Source organism: Gouania willdenowi, chromosome 9 (genome assembly GCF_900634775.1).
Source record: "Gouania willdenowi chromosome 9, fGouWil2.1, whole genome shotgun sequence".
Lineage (NCBI taxonomy): Eukaryota > Metazoa > Chordata > Actinopteri > Blenniiformes > Gobiesocidae > Gouania > Gouania willdenowi.
In genome coordinates, this window is record NC_041052.1 from 14,679,473 (window position 1) to 14,695,724 (window position 16,252).

The following is a 16,252-nucleotide window of genomic DNA, read 5'->3' on the forward strand; positions in this document are numbered from 1 at the left end:
CTCCATCTGGTCTAATAGCAGCTGTAAGGCTGTACAAGTGCAATTACTCAACAAACATTGACCTCATTCTCAGGGCCACAACTTCCTGTTGATCTGGGAAGAAGAAAAAAAAAGTACAGAAATTGTATTTTTTTCTGTTGTCTCAAACCTTACTTGCTGCAAACTGGAATTCCATCCATTTCAAAAAGGCAGTAGCTATCCGTATGGTTGCCGTATCAATATACCGACATTCTATCCATACACAGTGCCTCTATTTAGCCAGTTTAGGTCACATGAGTAAGACTAAACCTTTCCCTAAACCTAACCCTAACCCTAGAAATTGTTGCGATATAGGGTTATAACCTAACCGTAACACGAAGACGCTACGTACGTGTACTTCGGTAACGGTAATAGCAACCGTACAAATAGACACTATCTTTCAAAACCCTTGGATTAGTCTATACTCCTATCCTGTAAGCATGTGGTCCCCAACCACTAGGTCGACAGAATAAAAAAATTTTTTTAAATAAAACTTATTTTATTTTCATTCTTTTTCTGGATATTTAATTGAATTAAAACTGGCACTTCTGGATAGTTTAGGACAAACATAATTTTGTTAGAAAAATGCAAAAATGTATAACTATCGCACATAGACAAGATTAGAAAACTTAAAGTCGACCCCTACACAACTGAGAGACAATAAAGAAAGTGTCTATTCGTATGGTTGCCGTACGGTCAACCCCTGGTGTTATTGGTTCGGTTACCAAAGTACACGTACGTAGCGTCTTCGTGTTACGGTTAGGTTATAACCCTATATCGCAACAATTTTTAGGGTTAGTGTTAGGTATACAGATAGGTTTAGTCTTAGTCATGTGACTTAAACTGGCCAATGACTGACCTTATCACGTGACCTAAACTGGCCAATGAGGGGCACTGCATACGGATTGAATGTCGCTATATTGATATGGCAATCGTAGCCACTGCCGAAAATAATTTTCGGCAATTTTTCCTACTGATGCCGTATGTGTTTAATCATTATTGTCATTAGTTAATACTTTGTACCCGTCTTGATAACAGCCTTACAACCTTAGTGCTGCTACCACTCTTCCACATTGCTCTTTTTTAGCTGGAATCATTAAAAATGGACACCAAAAGCCTTTTTCTGTCTATTTGTGCAGTAATTTGCTACACAGTAGAAACCCATGTTTCCAAAAGATGTCAATTACAACATAAGATAATTCACTTAATAATCTCAGAAGATGTCAGTATTTCACATAGGATGGCAATGTCTGCAGTGCTCCATGAGCGTTTTAGATCTTAGTTCTGGATACCTTGTTTTGAAAAACTGGCACTTCTGGATCATTAACTACAGACATTATTTTGCCCAAAAATGCGAAAAAGCTTGATAACTATAGCAGAAAATGATACACAAACAAGATAAGAAAAATTCGAGTAGACACTTACACACTTTTTTTTTATTCTTTTATTCTCCAGATGGCATATTTACAATGCATTGACATCTTAAATGTGTGTGTCATTTGTTATTACTTTGTACCTTGAGTAAAATGTTTGATTAGGGGTCCTGATACCAGCCTGAGGTCAATTTTACAAGAAAGTGCAATATTATACGTGTGATATGTGTTCAGCACATTGAAAAAAATATCATGATCTTTTTATGCTTAATCAATTTTACCCATCAAATTAGGAAAATTCAAGGTCAACTATTATTTTTTGAATGATAAACAACCCCAATGTAGATGTCAGCATTTACCATAGGATTTCCTTGTCTGCAGCGCTCCATCAGCTGTTTTAGACATTCTCTTTTATGATACAGGAAGTTGTGCCCATAACCGTTTCAACACTAGTACCTCTGATAATAAGGTAGTTGTAAATCTTGAACAATATATAAATGTCTTAATGTTTTTGAATCTATGGAAACTTCACCCAAGGTCATTGCGTTGCTGTTGCTGCTGTGATCATCAGCCCGACATGACTCTGGACTTTTAATCAACCTTCATTTGACCTGTCGTCTCTGTCCAGTCCTGTCTAATGTACTCTGTGAAAGTCCGGCCCTCTGCGTCCGTGTGTGCCCTTGCAGTGTGGAGGTAGCTGTAGCTGTTATAGTCATCTTAGGTGGAGGGGGGGGGGCTCTGTCCTCTTTCCTCCCTGAGGGTGATGCTTTACTCTTGGTGTGCGTCGAGCATGTTTCACTTTTGTGTTGCAATGAATTGGGGGCGAGTTAATCTCCTCAGGTCTGTCACGCAAGATACTGTAGCTTTTGCTGTTAACTGGAAGGTTCTCTGACATTAACCCAGGCCTCCTTTTGTCTGCTTGTACCTCCTTACTCCCTCTTCCTTTGCTTTGCTTTGAAATAAACCAGTGCCTTTGGGTGGTGGATCTGCCCTAGCTTCAATTACCCAATATGTTGGCAGCTTTTATTGTCTGCTTCTTCTTCTTCTTTTGTAGCAGCCAATGCTCATTTGGAGACTGTCTGTATGAGCTGCTTGTTCAGTCCTCAGCCACATATTGGCCTGCACTCACACTGACAAACGCTTGTGTTTTTGGATGCTTGTCTTTTCTGCGTCAGACATGGGTTCACCCAAAGGTATCCGCTTCTCTGATGTCACCGACACGTCCGCCACAGTTCACTGGGTGACACCGAGAGCTCGGGTGGACAACTACAGGGTGACCTACGTACCGGCCCATGGAGGTCAGTGAGTTCATGTGTTGAGAAATCCTATATATATGAATTACACATGGGAGAAAAGTTTCTATAGAATATCAATAATAACTTAAAAAAAAGCATATATAAAGTTGCCATAGTTTAATATATTGTAATAATTGTTAATATTTCAATCAATAATTACTGCAGGGTCATTTTTCTTTATGAGTTTCCATAAGGATCCTTTCCGAATAATGAGTAGGTGCTGCCCCCTGCTGGCAGTTTCAGGAAAGCTAACCTGACCACTAAAAATGACTGGTAATAGAAAAAGTATTGAACTTGCTCCTTTACTTGAGTAAAAGTACATGCTACTACATGTAGTTAAGTAAAAAAGTAAAAAGAAAGGTCCCTTCAATAATACTGGTAGGTACATGGAAACAAGTTAAATCTCTTATCTTTGAACACCTGGCGACTTTAGCACTCATAATAGATCAAATGTGTAAATAAAATGTTTTAAGAAAATAAATGCAAATGCTCAATTAAACCCAGAGCAGCTTTGAGTTTAACATTTTTAAAAACTGTTGTTAATGTTAACCATAAAACTAAGGGACCTGCTTAACAGAAAAAAAACTCAAGCTACCAAAATTGTGCGTCTTTTAGTAAGTAGTTAAAGGAACGAGCTAATTTTTAAAATGTAAGTAGTAGAAAGTACAGATAATTGTTTAAAAAAAGTAAGGAGTAAAATATTGCCATCAAAATAAATACTCAAGTAAAGTACATATACCAGAAAAAACTACTTAAGTACAATAACAAAGTATTTGTACTTTATTACTTTGAATACTAGTGCACATTTCTCATTAATTTCTAAGTCCACATTAGCGTCACATTAAGTTTGGCGATCTGGTAGAATTTACGACTGCACAGATAATGCATGAAGCAAAAAATAAACTGCTTTAAACATACAAACACTGTTCAAAGAAAGACAGGGGGTTATAACTTTAGAGGGAAAGTAAACTTAAAACAACATTATGCTCGGACCAATTTAAAAAGTATGATGTATTTTCATTTGTGGGGTGGTTTTGTGGAACAATATTGACAAAACGATTAAAAAAGTATAAATATAATGCAGTTATTATTTTTTAATAAAAGATATATCTGTTGTACAGAAAAGTACAGAATGTAAATCTCACAGACGTTAATGGCGCCTGTTAATTGTATTTTATTTATTTATTTTGTTCTTTTTTCCTAATAACTCAATTGGAGTATTTATTTGTGCATTTAGTTTTATTGGATTTTGAATTTTTTTGTTTATTCTTTTTCATCTGTTTTTACTCGTTAGAATAAATACATCAATAAATTGATGAATTCATTAAAAATGTTATTTAAATGTGTGACATCTGCTGATGACTCTCAAGGAATCATCATGTACCTGACCATGTGACATCAGGATTATTATTTTTCTTATCAGGCTACGCAAAGACTGTGACCGTGGACGGCTTGGAGTCTCAGACCATGTTGCCCAACCTCACACCCGGGGTCACCTACGAGGTCACTGTTGTGGCCGTTAAGGGTCAGAGAGAGAGCGAGCCTGGCTCGAACAGCTTGACCACAGGTAACCCAGGCAACACACACATCACACGCTGAGCAAATATTAATATTCATATTAATAACACAATTTTCATCGTTCTAACCATTTACACCCAAAATAGATTTCAAAATAAGCAACCTGGAAGTGCTTTGAATGTAGACTGTAATTTGAATTAATTGCTTAGATTTTAGTTTGGTTTTTTTTAATAATCCAAATCAGGCAGGGTTGGGGTCAATTAAATTTTTCAGTTACAGTTTTCAATTATCCATGTTCAATTACAATTTAATTACGCTTACGGTTACCAGCATTTTTTCCAGTTACAATTACATTCTCAAGTTAATTAATCACAATCACAAAATGAATCACAATTACAGACCCTGAAATAAATAACCTGATAAAAGTGAACCGTCCTCTTGTGTTAGCTTTCTGTTAGCATCTCTAATGATAACTGGTCCTAAATCAGCTGTAAAATACACTTTTTTCCCCCTATCTATTGGTTACCTTGTTAGGCTACCTAATCAATCAAAATATAGGTTTTAATATTTTTTGGTGTAGGCGTCTGAGGCTTTTGTGTGTCAGTATACCCCTAAATTTCATTTTTTTTAAATAGTAAAATGTGGGAAAGCTTGAAATGAAACATATTTTAATAATTGGTAACTACATATGTGTAGAACTGTATATAGAACTATAACATGGTTCCCTGGTTTTATTTATCATATAAAATTGATTTTTATAGAATTTTCATGGCATATACAACTACAAAGTCAATTATCTAACTCAATTGTAATTTAGATACGATTACGACAACAACAGTTTTAAAAAAATAAATTACAATTATGATTATGACATAATTGTAATTAATTATCAAAAGGCTTGTTTACACTGTTTGTGTAGTTTATCTAAGTGTGTGTGTGTGTGTGTGTGTGTGTGTGTGTGTGTGTGTGTGTGTGTGTGTGTGTGTGTGTGTGTGTGTGTGTGTGTGTGTGTGTTACAGCTCTGGATAAGCCTCGTGGTCTGACTGCAGTCAACATCACAGACACAGATGCTTTGTTGCTGTGGCAACCCGCCATCGCCACCGTGGATGGTTACGTCATTACATACAGTGCAGACACAGGTATGTGTGTATATGGATGATACTCTGAGTTCATTATATGATGGGATACACAATGTTGGTCCCAAAAGATCATTATGATAGGATGGTTTGATAAGTGGAGAAAAAATAAACTTGTTTGGGGGGGTAGGCGTTGTTCTCCTAAATTCCTTTTCCTTGCATCCCCCTACCCCTGGATGTATGTTTGTCCTCCTTTACCCAGGGCTGGGGACAGTCACAATTGAGCAAAAGAACAAACTTGTAATTACTTCATTTTAACATGCATAGATGTCGCAAACAGATGGCACTTCTTATAGTGTTGGTAATCTTAGACGACTTATGCAGGCATGGGGGGGAAACATTTAAAAGGGCAAAAAAAGATTAAAACTGGTTATAACAACAACAAAAAACAAGATATGAAATGAAAAAAAACCACCAAGCTTGGATACAACGGTACTACTCAGACCCTTGACAAGACATCATTTGATGTTTTATCATCGCAAAATCGCAATATTTTGTTCCACTTCTAGTATGTACTGTATACGTGTGTGTATGTTAGGAAAAGGAGATTAATGAACACAAATACCCAAAAAAATAGTCTTTAATTCTAACCCTAACCTTTTATTCACTCTAGCGTCCGATTTAGGACATCCTGAAATTGCATTTGGCATTTGACACATAGTTTTGTGCCACTTGTAATTGTGACAATGGTCTGTTTATAATTATACATCATGCCTTTTTGAAACTATATTTTTATTATTCAGCATTTTGGTCAACTTTGGTTGTTACAACGCTTTAGAAATAAAACTTGATTGATTTAAATTGTCTCCAGTCTATATTTGAGGGTTTTTGCACACAGAACTGCTATGGAGCATACTTTAACAATTGAACTTTTACACTACATTTACTTTTACCTTAAATGTGATAAAGGTTTAGTCTTTTTTTCTTAACAAAAATGTCTATTTGTAAGGTTGCCGTACGGACAACCCTCAGTGCTATCGGTACGGTTACCAAAGTACAAGTATGTAGCATCTTAGGGTTAGGGTTAGGTTATAACCCAATATCGCAACAATTTTTAGGGTTAGGGTTAGATTTAGTCTTAGTCACGTGACCTAAACTGGTCAAATAGAGGCACTGCGTACGGAGAGAATGTCGGTATATTAATACGGCAACCGTAAGGCTAGCCATTGCCGTTTTTTTAAACAATAATCAGGAACCCTTAAAGAACAAAATAGCTGCTTTTAGCCTCAGACTATGGTACTTTCTTCCCTGTGGTTTGTCCCACATGTTGGTTCTCATATTATTTCACTGTCCTGTATGTGTCTCTGTGTCTCCCAGTGTCCCCAGTGACGGAGCGCGTCTCAGGAAATGTGGTGGAGTTTGAGATGAGCTCCCTGACCCCAGCGACACACTACACCGTCAAGGTCTACGCTGTGAGGGAGTTAGCCAAGAGTGCCGCCACGACAACCGACTTTACAACAGGTCTGTTTACAGTGCTTTGGTGATACCAATGGAAGGCTCCTTAATCTGATAGAGGAGGTCTTTATTTGTGTCTTCAGATGTGGATGCCCCCCATGACCTGACAGCCAGCAGCGTACAAACAGAGAGCGCCCTGCTGACGTGGAAACCTCCTCGCGCTGACATCACCGGTTACATCCTCAGCTTTGAGTCAGGCACCGGCCTCACCCGGGTCAGGAGAGAGCACCCCAACATTCACATCCCCTCACGTTGAACCAATGATGTGTGTGTAACCTGTAATACATGTGTGCTCCTCTAGGAGGTGGTGCTGAGTCCCAACGCTGTGTCCTACAACATGGCTCAGCTCGGCGCCTCCACCAAGTATTCAGTGAAGCTACAGGCGCTCGCCGGACCCAAGAGGAGTCGAATCATCACAACCGTGTTCACCACCAGTGAGCAGCTCTCATGCTTTTATTGGGACACAATAGCAGTTTTTAGGCCTGTGCAGTCAGTAAATCAGTGTAAATAACTAAAAAACATTAGATGGCGTATAGAGTGAGAGCATGCAGGTTGTGCAAAACTCGTGAACCATTTTGACTGTTTAACTTGCAAAATACATGCAGAGAGCTGATTTCAATTGAAAATGTTTTTTTCTCTCTAAAATAATCATATATAAGCTCCTACATTTAGATTTAGAGACAAAACATTGGTGGAAGATGACGGTCCTTGATTGCTTAATATTAGAATTAAAGAATACATGTCATAAATAGCAACATCTTCCACTTTGGTACTGAGCGATGCTATCTAAATAAGTGGTCCCCAACCAATGGGTTGCAGACCATTACAAAGAAAGAATATTTTTGAAAAATTCCTACTTCCAGTTCAGCTTGATTCACACACACGTGCGCACACACACACTGGTATGAAAGTGGTCCGTGACACATCAAAGTTGGGTACCACTGCTTGAAAGCTAGGGTAGGCGATTTCCTCCAGATACACTTTTTAAGTTTTTGGTTGAAATTGTCTTTACAGTATGTCCTGACAGAAATTAAGATCTTATGTGCTCTGAAAAAGGAATGAAGAAAATCTGTCATCTGTAGCAGCTGTAAACCTGTAATAACTTTGACCAATGGAAAAAAAAATAACCGTTTTTTTTTTTTTTAACCAATCACGTCTCCCTGTTCGTTCTCGATCCCTCGCATGCACAAGCTCACACTGAAAGCACGTCACCGCTGACAGAGTTAAAACAGAGTTTTTGGTCACGTTTTATTAACGTATATAATGGTAAAGTTTATTATTTACTTACTGCTAAATGAGACATGAGACAACGAAGTTTCTACACAATACAAGCGATGAACTGAGGTCTGCTTCTGCAGCAGCTGTGCGCATGCATGTGAGTGAGACAGGGGAGAGGGGTAAAGGCTGAGCCATCACGGAGGCTACATTCAAAATCATGCTGGCTTTTGAATATCAGCTATCTTTCCTTTAAGTTACCTTTCTGCTCAAATAATTTTATCCTAGTTTATAAGGAGAAACCTACCGACTCCTAAAAATAGACTAAGTACTAGCAGCTAGTATTTTCTCTCTGACCCTTAACATAAACAGATCTGTGTAGTGTCTGTGTTTCAGGGAAAGTTGATAAAGTGCTATAAAAAGTAATGGTCCTGAAAGAGAAACTTGTGGAACTCCATGATTAACTTAGTTCGTGGATCTGTATCTAATGTGATTTAAAGCAACGCAGTGAGAATTAGGGCTCTACTTGGCCCCCCTCATCACTACTACCATGTGTGTGTTTGTATTGTGTAGCTGGTGTGCTGTACAGACACCCCAGGGACTGCTCCCAGGCCCTGCTGAACGGCGACACCTCATCAGGCCTCTACACCATCTACGTGGGCGGAGACGAGAACCAGCCCCTGCAGGTGTTCTGTGACATGAGCTCAGACGGCGGTGGATGGATTGTAAGTCAACAACAGTTCATTCTGATTTCTAGAGTTCTAATGCGATGAGGCAAAAACATTTGGTTGTTGTTTGATCTTTTTGTGCTGTTATGCTTTTACATCAGGATAGTCTCTGACTCACTCAAACGGACGTGGAACAGCTGATAATGGTAACTTCTTGTAACTTGTTGTCGACAGATCTTCCTGCGTCGTCAGAGCGGCCGACTGGAGTTTTTCCGTAACTGGAAGAATTACACAGCTGGATTTGGAGACATGAATGATGAATTTTGGCTGGGTAATTCTTTAATATTTACTTTTCTTAAAACACACAACAACATTTTCAGTTGTTTTATGTTAAAGTGGTTTCACACATGTAAAAATGTTTTTCTTTTTTTTTGCTTAAATACATGAGATGTTGTCAGAAGACTTACCTGGTCTTTCTCTCAGGTCTCTCCAACCTACATAAGATCACGGCCAGTGGACAGTACGAGCTGCGAGTGGACCTCAGAGACAAGGGCGAGACAGCCTACGCCCAGTATGACAAGTTCTCTGTATCTGAACCCCGAACTCGCTACAAGGTCCACGTTGGCGGCTACAGTGGCACAGCAGGTGGGTGAGAGGTTGGGAAAGCATGAAAAAAGATACAGTAGAGACGTTTTCGAGACTTGTGTTGCATAGTACTTGAATTTTTCACTTTTTGACTCTTAAGCCCAATTCGCACGGGAATAGTTTTACCTAGGGACCACAGGTAATACATAAATGACCCCCCAATGTCTGCTTTTTATGTGGCGCATTCGCACGGGATAAATTTACGGACATCTGAAAACGTGAAACAGTGTGTGAGTTGATGTTAAAACAACTTTGCAGGCTTTTGACCACAGCTCGGTGGTGTGTTACTGCTAGTGCTAGCTAGCTGTATTAAATAGAAGGCCACAAACAGATAAAAAAAAAAAGATTATTACCGCACAGTCCAAAGCAGGACGTGATCTACCATTTGCTTCTGATATTGCTCCTTCTCTTTAGCCTTCTCTTTTTGTTGACGTACATTACGGGCCGATAAGGTTTTGCTGGACTGGGACCCAAAAGGTTTTCTAAACACTCCAATGCTGCCTCCATTCTACGCCAAAAGTAAATAAACATGCGTCTCGGTGTCACGGCCTGAGTTTACCTTGTACTGTGATCGATTATGAGCATGTACAGTGGGGCAAAAACGTATTTCGTCAGCCACCAATTGTGCATGTACTCCCACTTAAAAAGATGAGAGAGGCCTGTAGATTTCATCATAGTTATACCTCAACTATGAGAGACAAAATGAGAAGAAGAAAAAAAATCCAGAAAACCACATTGTAGGATTTTTAATGAATTAATTGGTAAATCCCTCTGTAAAATAAGTATTTGGTCATCTACAAACAAGCAAGATTTCTGGCTCTCACAGATCTGTAACTTCTTCTTTCAGAGGCTCCTCTGTCCTCCACTCGTTACCTGTATTAATGGCAATTGTTTGAGACATGGCCGATTGTCACGGGATTAACATCACAGACATTCTCTGCAATTATTACAAATCGCATGTGGTCCCTAGGTAACACTAATCTTGTGCAAATGGGGTTTTATACTGTATATTTATTTGCATGATAGTTAAATACTTTATAATGACGTTTCTATATTATTTTAATCTTTATTATTCTTAATCTTTTTAATTTGTTTTATCAACATATAAAAGAGACATTACCATGTATGGTTTCATTTAGTCAAACAAGTAGTTACTTGTGATAAAACCAGAACAGGAGCTGTCCAGGAGCGCTCACTCTGCTCTGCGTCTCCTCAGGCGACTCCATGACGTACCACCACGGGCGGCCGTTCTCCACCTACGACCACGACAATGATATCGCCGTCACCAACTGTGCTCTGTCATATAAGGGAGCCTTCTGGTACAAAAACTGCCACCGGGTCAACCTGATGGGACGATATGGAGACAACAGTCATAGCAAGGTGAGCACAGCATGCACAGTTTGAAGAGGGTCAGTGTATGTTTTGGTCATTGAATTTTGTGTTCAGAAAAGGAAATTGAAGAATAGAAAACAATTGATTAACTAATTTTTGTTTTCAAATTGAAATTCAAGGCAATCCGAGTACCGTTCTGTTAATGGTTTATATACTGTATGTATACAGTATATAAACCATTAACTATTTTCTGGGTAAAGTTTTCTTACTAACCGCAAAGCCTCCCTTGAGCTTTCAAATCAATATATTGCTTGTGAATCTGTCTTGCTTTTTGTTTTTTTAAAGTAATTTGGAATATTTTGCTGCATTTTTTGTTTGGTCGTTTCATTAAATGAAAACACCACTGAAGAGGTTCTTTGGAGTTTAAGTATTTTCATAGTAAACAAAAAATTGGACCCTTTTTTTTCTGCTCGTATTCAAATTGGATCTTAAATTTTAAACTATTTTTTTCATGTCTTGCCATTTTATAATGATGCTTAATGTAAAATATAATTCAGTTATCTACTTTTTATTGTGTGAATTTTTATTTCAGCCTCCCTACATTGATTATGTAATAATCACTTCTGCCACTAGAGGGAGTGTATCGTGCCTCACGATGTCAATTTAGTCCCTTCTAGTAGTTACTAGGTTCTCAAAGTAGGGTACGGGTATCATAAGGGGTACATGAAAAAAAAATAGAATAGAATATAAATGGAACAGCAGTCAGAAGCCTCCATGCATTGCCACAAATGACACATTGGCCTCTGTAAGACTGCCCTCTAGTGGTGACAGAAAAACAATCTCATCAAAAAAAAAAGTGCAAAAAATGACAAGAGCTACATTGCTTTATGCTAGCCAACTTACTATCAAGACTTTGATGCCCTTTGTCACCAAGTACTTTTGTGAAAGTTGATTTTCAGCTTTGACAAACATGAAAACAAAATACAGAAAAGGCTTTGCGTGGGGAACGATTAAAGATGCACACTCTCTCATTGCATAGTTCTGTTCATCCTCTCAAATGCACCATTCTCGTTAAAGTAGTAGTGAGTGGTATTTCACAGTTTCAGGGTGATGAATATGTTGTATTACTGGTATATGTTCAATCAACAAATGATTGGCAGATTGTGTCAAAAAGATGGTTTTTTTTTCTTGCTGAAAATGCCTTTTAAATAACTTGAGTGATAATTCTGAAAAACATGTTTTATTTATTTAAAGGAGCAGTCCGCAACTCTCATAACCCTCTCTCTCTCCCTCCCTCCCCGCTGCTCTCTTGCCCTTTTTCCAAAGTCCCTCCCTCAGAGGAGCTAACATCACAGTAATATAACATGCTCTGTTAAAAGTATATTACTGTAGCGCTTCTCTCTCTCAATGTGCATACACCTCAACAGCAGCAGCAACAACACAGTGTCACTTACAGCAGCCCAAACGGAGGCTGCTGTGCGCACATGAAAAACACATGCACTACAGAGTTCTAGTGTAACAATTACAAATCAAACATAATGTAAATCAAGCAGCAGTAATTATCTTTCAAGCAGACAAGTCACCAATTATATCTTCTACTCCTCCAGACCATACACTGTAAAAAAGACGGCGCTCTAGCTCCGGAAAAGGGGCGGGGACTGTGAGCAACAGCTGTCAGACAGTCCATCAAACACAATCCTGTCTCTGATTGTTTTTTATTTGCTCGGTCGCAGGGCATTCTGGTAATCTGCCAAAAGCTGCAGGAGCAGCAGGGGGGACACGATGAGCCTGTTTTTTTTCACACAAACTACTAGTTTCATGTAAAGATGTCCTTACATAGTGACAGTTTTAGCAAATGTGACAAAAAGTCCCTTTTATAAGAGTTGCAGACTGCACCTTTAAGTGTGCAGGAGTAGGAGGTTAAATGTCTGACGGGGTACAGGACTGTGAAAAGTTTAGGAACCCTTGTTCTAGTGTGATTGATTAAGTGAATTTCCAGGTGAATTCACCCTCTTCCTTCCACTGCTTCCCCAGGGCGTGAACTGGTTCCACTGGAAAGGCCACGAACACTCCATCGAGTTCGCGGAGATGAAGATCCGTCCATCCAACTTCAGGAACCTGGAAGGAAGGAGGAAACGATCGTAAGCGATCACCGCCCCCTTCAACGACAGCAACACTGCTACCGATCCATCTGGATTTACCCATAAGCCACCTCAGCCCTGTCCACCGCTACCCCCCTGTACTCCCTCTGCAGCGACCAAAGCCACTGCCAAGAGCTCAGCTGCCTGCTCCCCATGCAGACCCCGCCTCTGCCCTCCCCCCCGTGTGTGTAAATCCATGTGCATGTTAACAACTGGACTTCAAACGATGCCCATGCCCACAACAGTTTGTACTCCAGCACCAAAGACAACAGCAACTGCATGCCGCAACATTCTGACAATGTTTGGCAGCGAGGTTTCCCTGAGGCATGAACGCAGCTCTGTACAGTCAGTGATTCACATTCACATAGACGGCCATGTTCGGGGGGCTTCACAGAGATGTGAGGCTGTTTGTGGTGCAACACACAATCATTCATGACCAGTTTCTCCTTGTACAGCACCACTACACATATGCATTTTATATACAGGTCAGGAACACAATAGATTTGGCTGGATGAGCACCTTTTCACTGTTTACAAAGTTGTTTTCAAGGCAGACATTTAAGTAGTTTTATGCATTTCCATCTAAAATCACACATTTAAACCAATTAAATGTGAGATATTTATGCAGAATTGTGTAAATGTCAAATTATAATTCTATTTCAGTAATACATTAGGGTTCAGGTCCATATTTAAAAACAAAACTGTTGAAGTGTTACATTTTTGTGATGCTATTTGGAGGTAGCAGTAGCTTGGGAGGCTTTGTTTTTCGGGGGCCGATGGTCCTAACTGGAAGCTGTCTTATACTTCCAGCTGTATGACTGTTGTGTGCATGAATAATGGTTTCTCTCCTCGCTGTGGGCTTCTGACTGGAAAAAATGCCAGGTAAATCAAGGTTTTTATTTTTTACGTTTTTGAGTCTAGATTGTTTAAACTAGTATTTCCCAAACTGGGCTTGAAGATAAGCCATCACTTGGGTGTCCGTGGAATAATGTTAAAACATTAAAGTGGTCCACTTGTTTAGGTAATGACAATAAATTCAACATTCTTAGAAAAAAAAACCTGTATCGCTCTGATGATGATAAAACTTGAACAGGGTCTCAAACATTTTCAGGTCTTAAAGCATTTAAACCCTAAAACACACACTCTGGTTTAAACAGCTTCATGGTAAATACCCTTACAAACTAAATAGGACAGTTCGCTCATACCATATTCTTGACAATTGTTTAATTTTAGACCATATATTTTTGCTGCTCCCGAAGCAAATGCACAAAATGACTACAAAAACATAGAAAACAACAGAAAAAAAAATGCACAAAAACAATTCAGAGATATAAAGAAAACCAAAAACACATAAACCAAGTAGAAACACCACAAAAGCACAACATGTCTCCAGAAAAACACAAATGGGAAAATATGCACAAAGGAACTCCAAAAATACACAAAATGCTTAAAATATCTTCAAAACGACAACAAAAATACAACCATTGATTATGAAAAAAACACACAAAAGGACAAGAAAAACAGCCAAAAACCAAATTTCTTGGCTATTATACATCTCAAATGGTCAATATTCCCAATACTGCCATCAATGTAGATAATATGGCCCTCGGATCAGACAATCATGTTATTTTGGCCCCCACTGTGATAAAAGTTGTCCATCTCTGATTCAGATCAAGGGGGAAAAATTAATATTCTCCCAATTCATATACTGATGTGTGGATGCTGAAATGTGATATGGTATTAACATAAAGTTCATCTGTGAAAACTCAAGTTTTCACATGAGTTAATACAATTAGATTTAGATTACTTCTGTGCTATGGGATTAAAGTATTGGGTCAATTCAAAAAAAAAAACAAAAAAAAAGGATAATCCATAAGGGGTTTATTAAGAGTAACTCTACTGCTGGAAACACAGGATGGACATTTATGAGAATAAATTTTTTTTCAGGTGCTGATCTTGCCAAATGTTGCTGATCCCTGACAAACATGTGGAACAGTTTAGATGTCCCATCTCTCTCTATCTCTATTTCTATCTAGCCATGTTGCTTGTCTTTGTGTGACTAAACTCCTCTCAGTGTCTCATCACTCTCCTCACATCAGGTGTGCAAAGAATAAACGATGAAAAACAGAGTTTTCTCCTCCATCAGTGTCTCTACAGAGGGACACATTTTTCTTTCCTGCAGTGGCGAGGCCTCGAAGGCATCACACTGCAGCCACAGTTGTGTGTATTCAAAAAAGCTAAAGAACAACAAAAAGATTTTTTTTTTTTTAATGAATCCGAGGCAGGACCTATTATTCAGTATATTAATAACACGCAGTGATTTTATTTTTTATTTTGTTCTTTTTTTTATGCAAAATGTGAATACAGTACATATATGTGGAACAAGAGAATGTTATGTATTGCTCGAAATGTTTTTTTTTTTTTGTTTTTTTTTTTTAAATGGCCAATTCCACTTGAATTCAAGTTGTTATAGTAAAGTCTCTATGCTTTTGTTGATAAATATAGTGTTTTAAACTGGCCAAAATTAGAAAACTAGTTGCTGTTTATCCCTCTCGACCCCATTCAAACCATCAATCCCCTTCCTGCACTGGCAGGACACTAAACCACTGACCTTCAGAATGCCTGTGTAAATTAAGTTTGTTTTTATTGTTTTGTTTGTTTACAACTGGGTGAACAACCAGTGTTTCTCTGTAAACTGTATTACAATAAAACTGTTTCTTTAAAAGAAGGATGTTTGCACTTATCTTGACTGTCTGGTGGGTACTGGGGTGTTGATATACTTTATCTGATACTTAGAAAGTGAAGAATTTAGAGGATTCAAATTATTCCAAAATAATGGGTAAAATTTGGATCTATATAAAATAACATTCCTGAAAAGAATTTCATGACCAGCATGAAAACAATCTGTTTATTTCATTTAACTTACCTTTATAAAAAAAAAAACTTGGTTTTTATCAAGTAAAAATCCTTAGTTTATTGGATTGAACTTTAATCAACTTTATTGAATTTGTGTAATATACACAACACAAATCAATCAAAGAACCTGTTAATATGTTTAAAAAAAAAGTTAATATGATGACATTTAAGTGCAAAATTAGTTTTTTTTTTTTTTCTAAACGATGATCAGGATTATTTGACAAGATGTTACCTTAAAAAAATAGGAATGTACTAACAAAAGTAGCTTTGAATTATATACAAACACCAATAAAAGAAACATTAATTGTTATTTGTAGATTTTGTGTGTGCAAAATAAGCTCCCTGTTAAGAGCAGGTCAACTACATTGAGCTCTGTTGTATTTATTGTGTGTTTTCTGTACTTTTTAAAAATTGTTTTTAATTTAGAATGAAATTTAAAATACGCACGCGCGCGCACACAGGCACACAGACACGCGCACGTACAGTGAGGTAAACTTCCGGATACCTTCGGCTCCACTCGTGCTCATTCGGCGCTGCTGTT

The 16,252-nt window shown here is 38.2% G+C and overlaps 1 protein-coding gene across 1 annotated transcript in view; it reads left to right on the forward strand.

The window, feature by feature from the left end:
* The window catches only part of LOC114469202 (tenascin-like), a 64,403-nt gene extending 50,239 nt beyond the window's left edge, over positions 1-14,164 (forward strand). The window contains 11 exon segments of the mRNA XM_028456465.1: positions 2,567-2,689; positions 4,110-4,253; positions 5,224-5,343; positions 6,658-6,801; positions 6,879-7,009; positions 7,097-7,229; positions 8,584-8,735; positions 8,913-9,009; positions 9,162-9,323; positions 10,540-10,703; positions 12,690-14,164. Coding sequence (XP_028312266.1) covers positions 2,567-2,689; positions 4,110-4,253; positions 5,224-5,343; positions 6,658-6,801; positions 6,879-7,009; positions 7,097-7,229; positions 8,584-8,735; positions 8,913-9,009; positions 9,162-9,323; positions 10,540-10,703; positions 12,690-12,800 — 1,481 coding nt within the window. The 3' untranslated portion in view covers positions 12,801-14,164.
* The last annotated feature ends 2,088 nt before the right edge of the window (positions 14,165-16,252 follow it).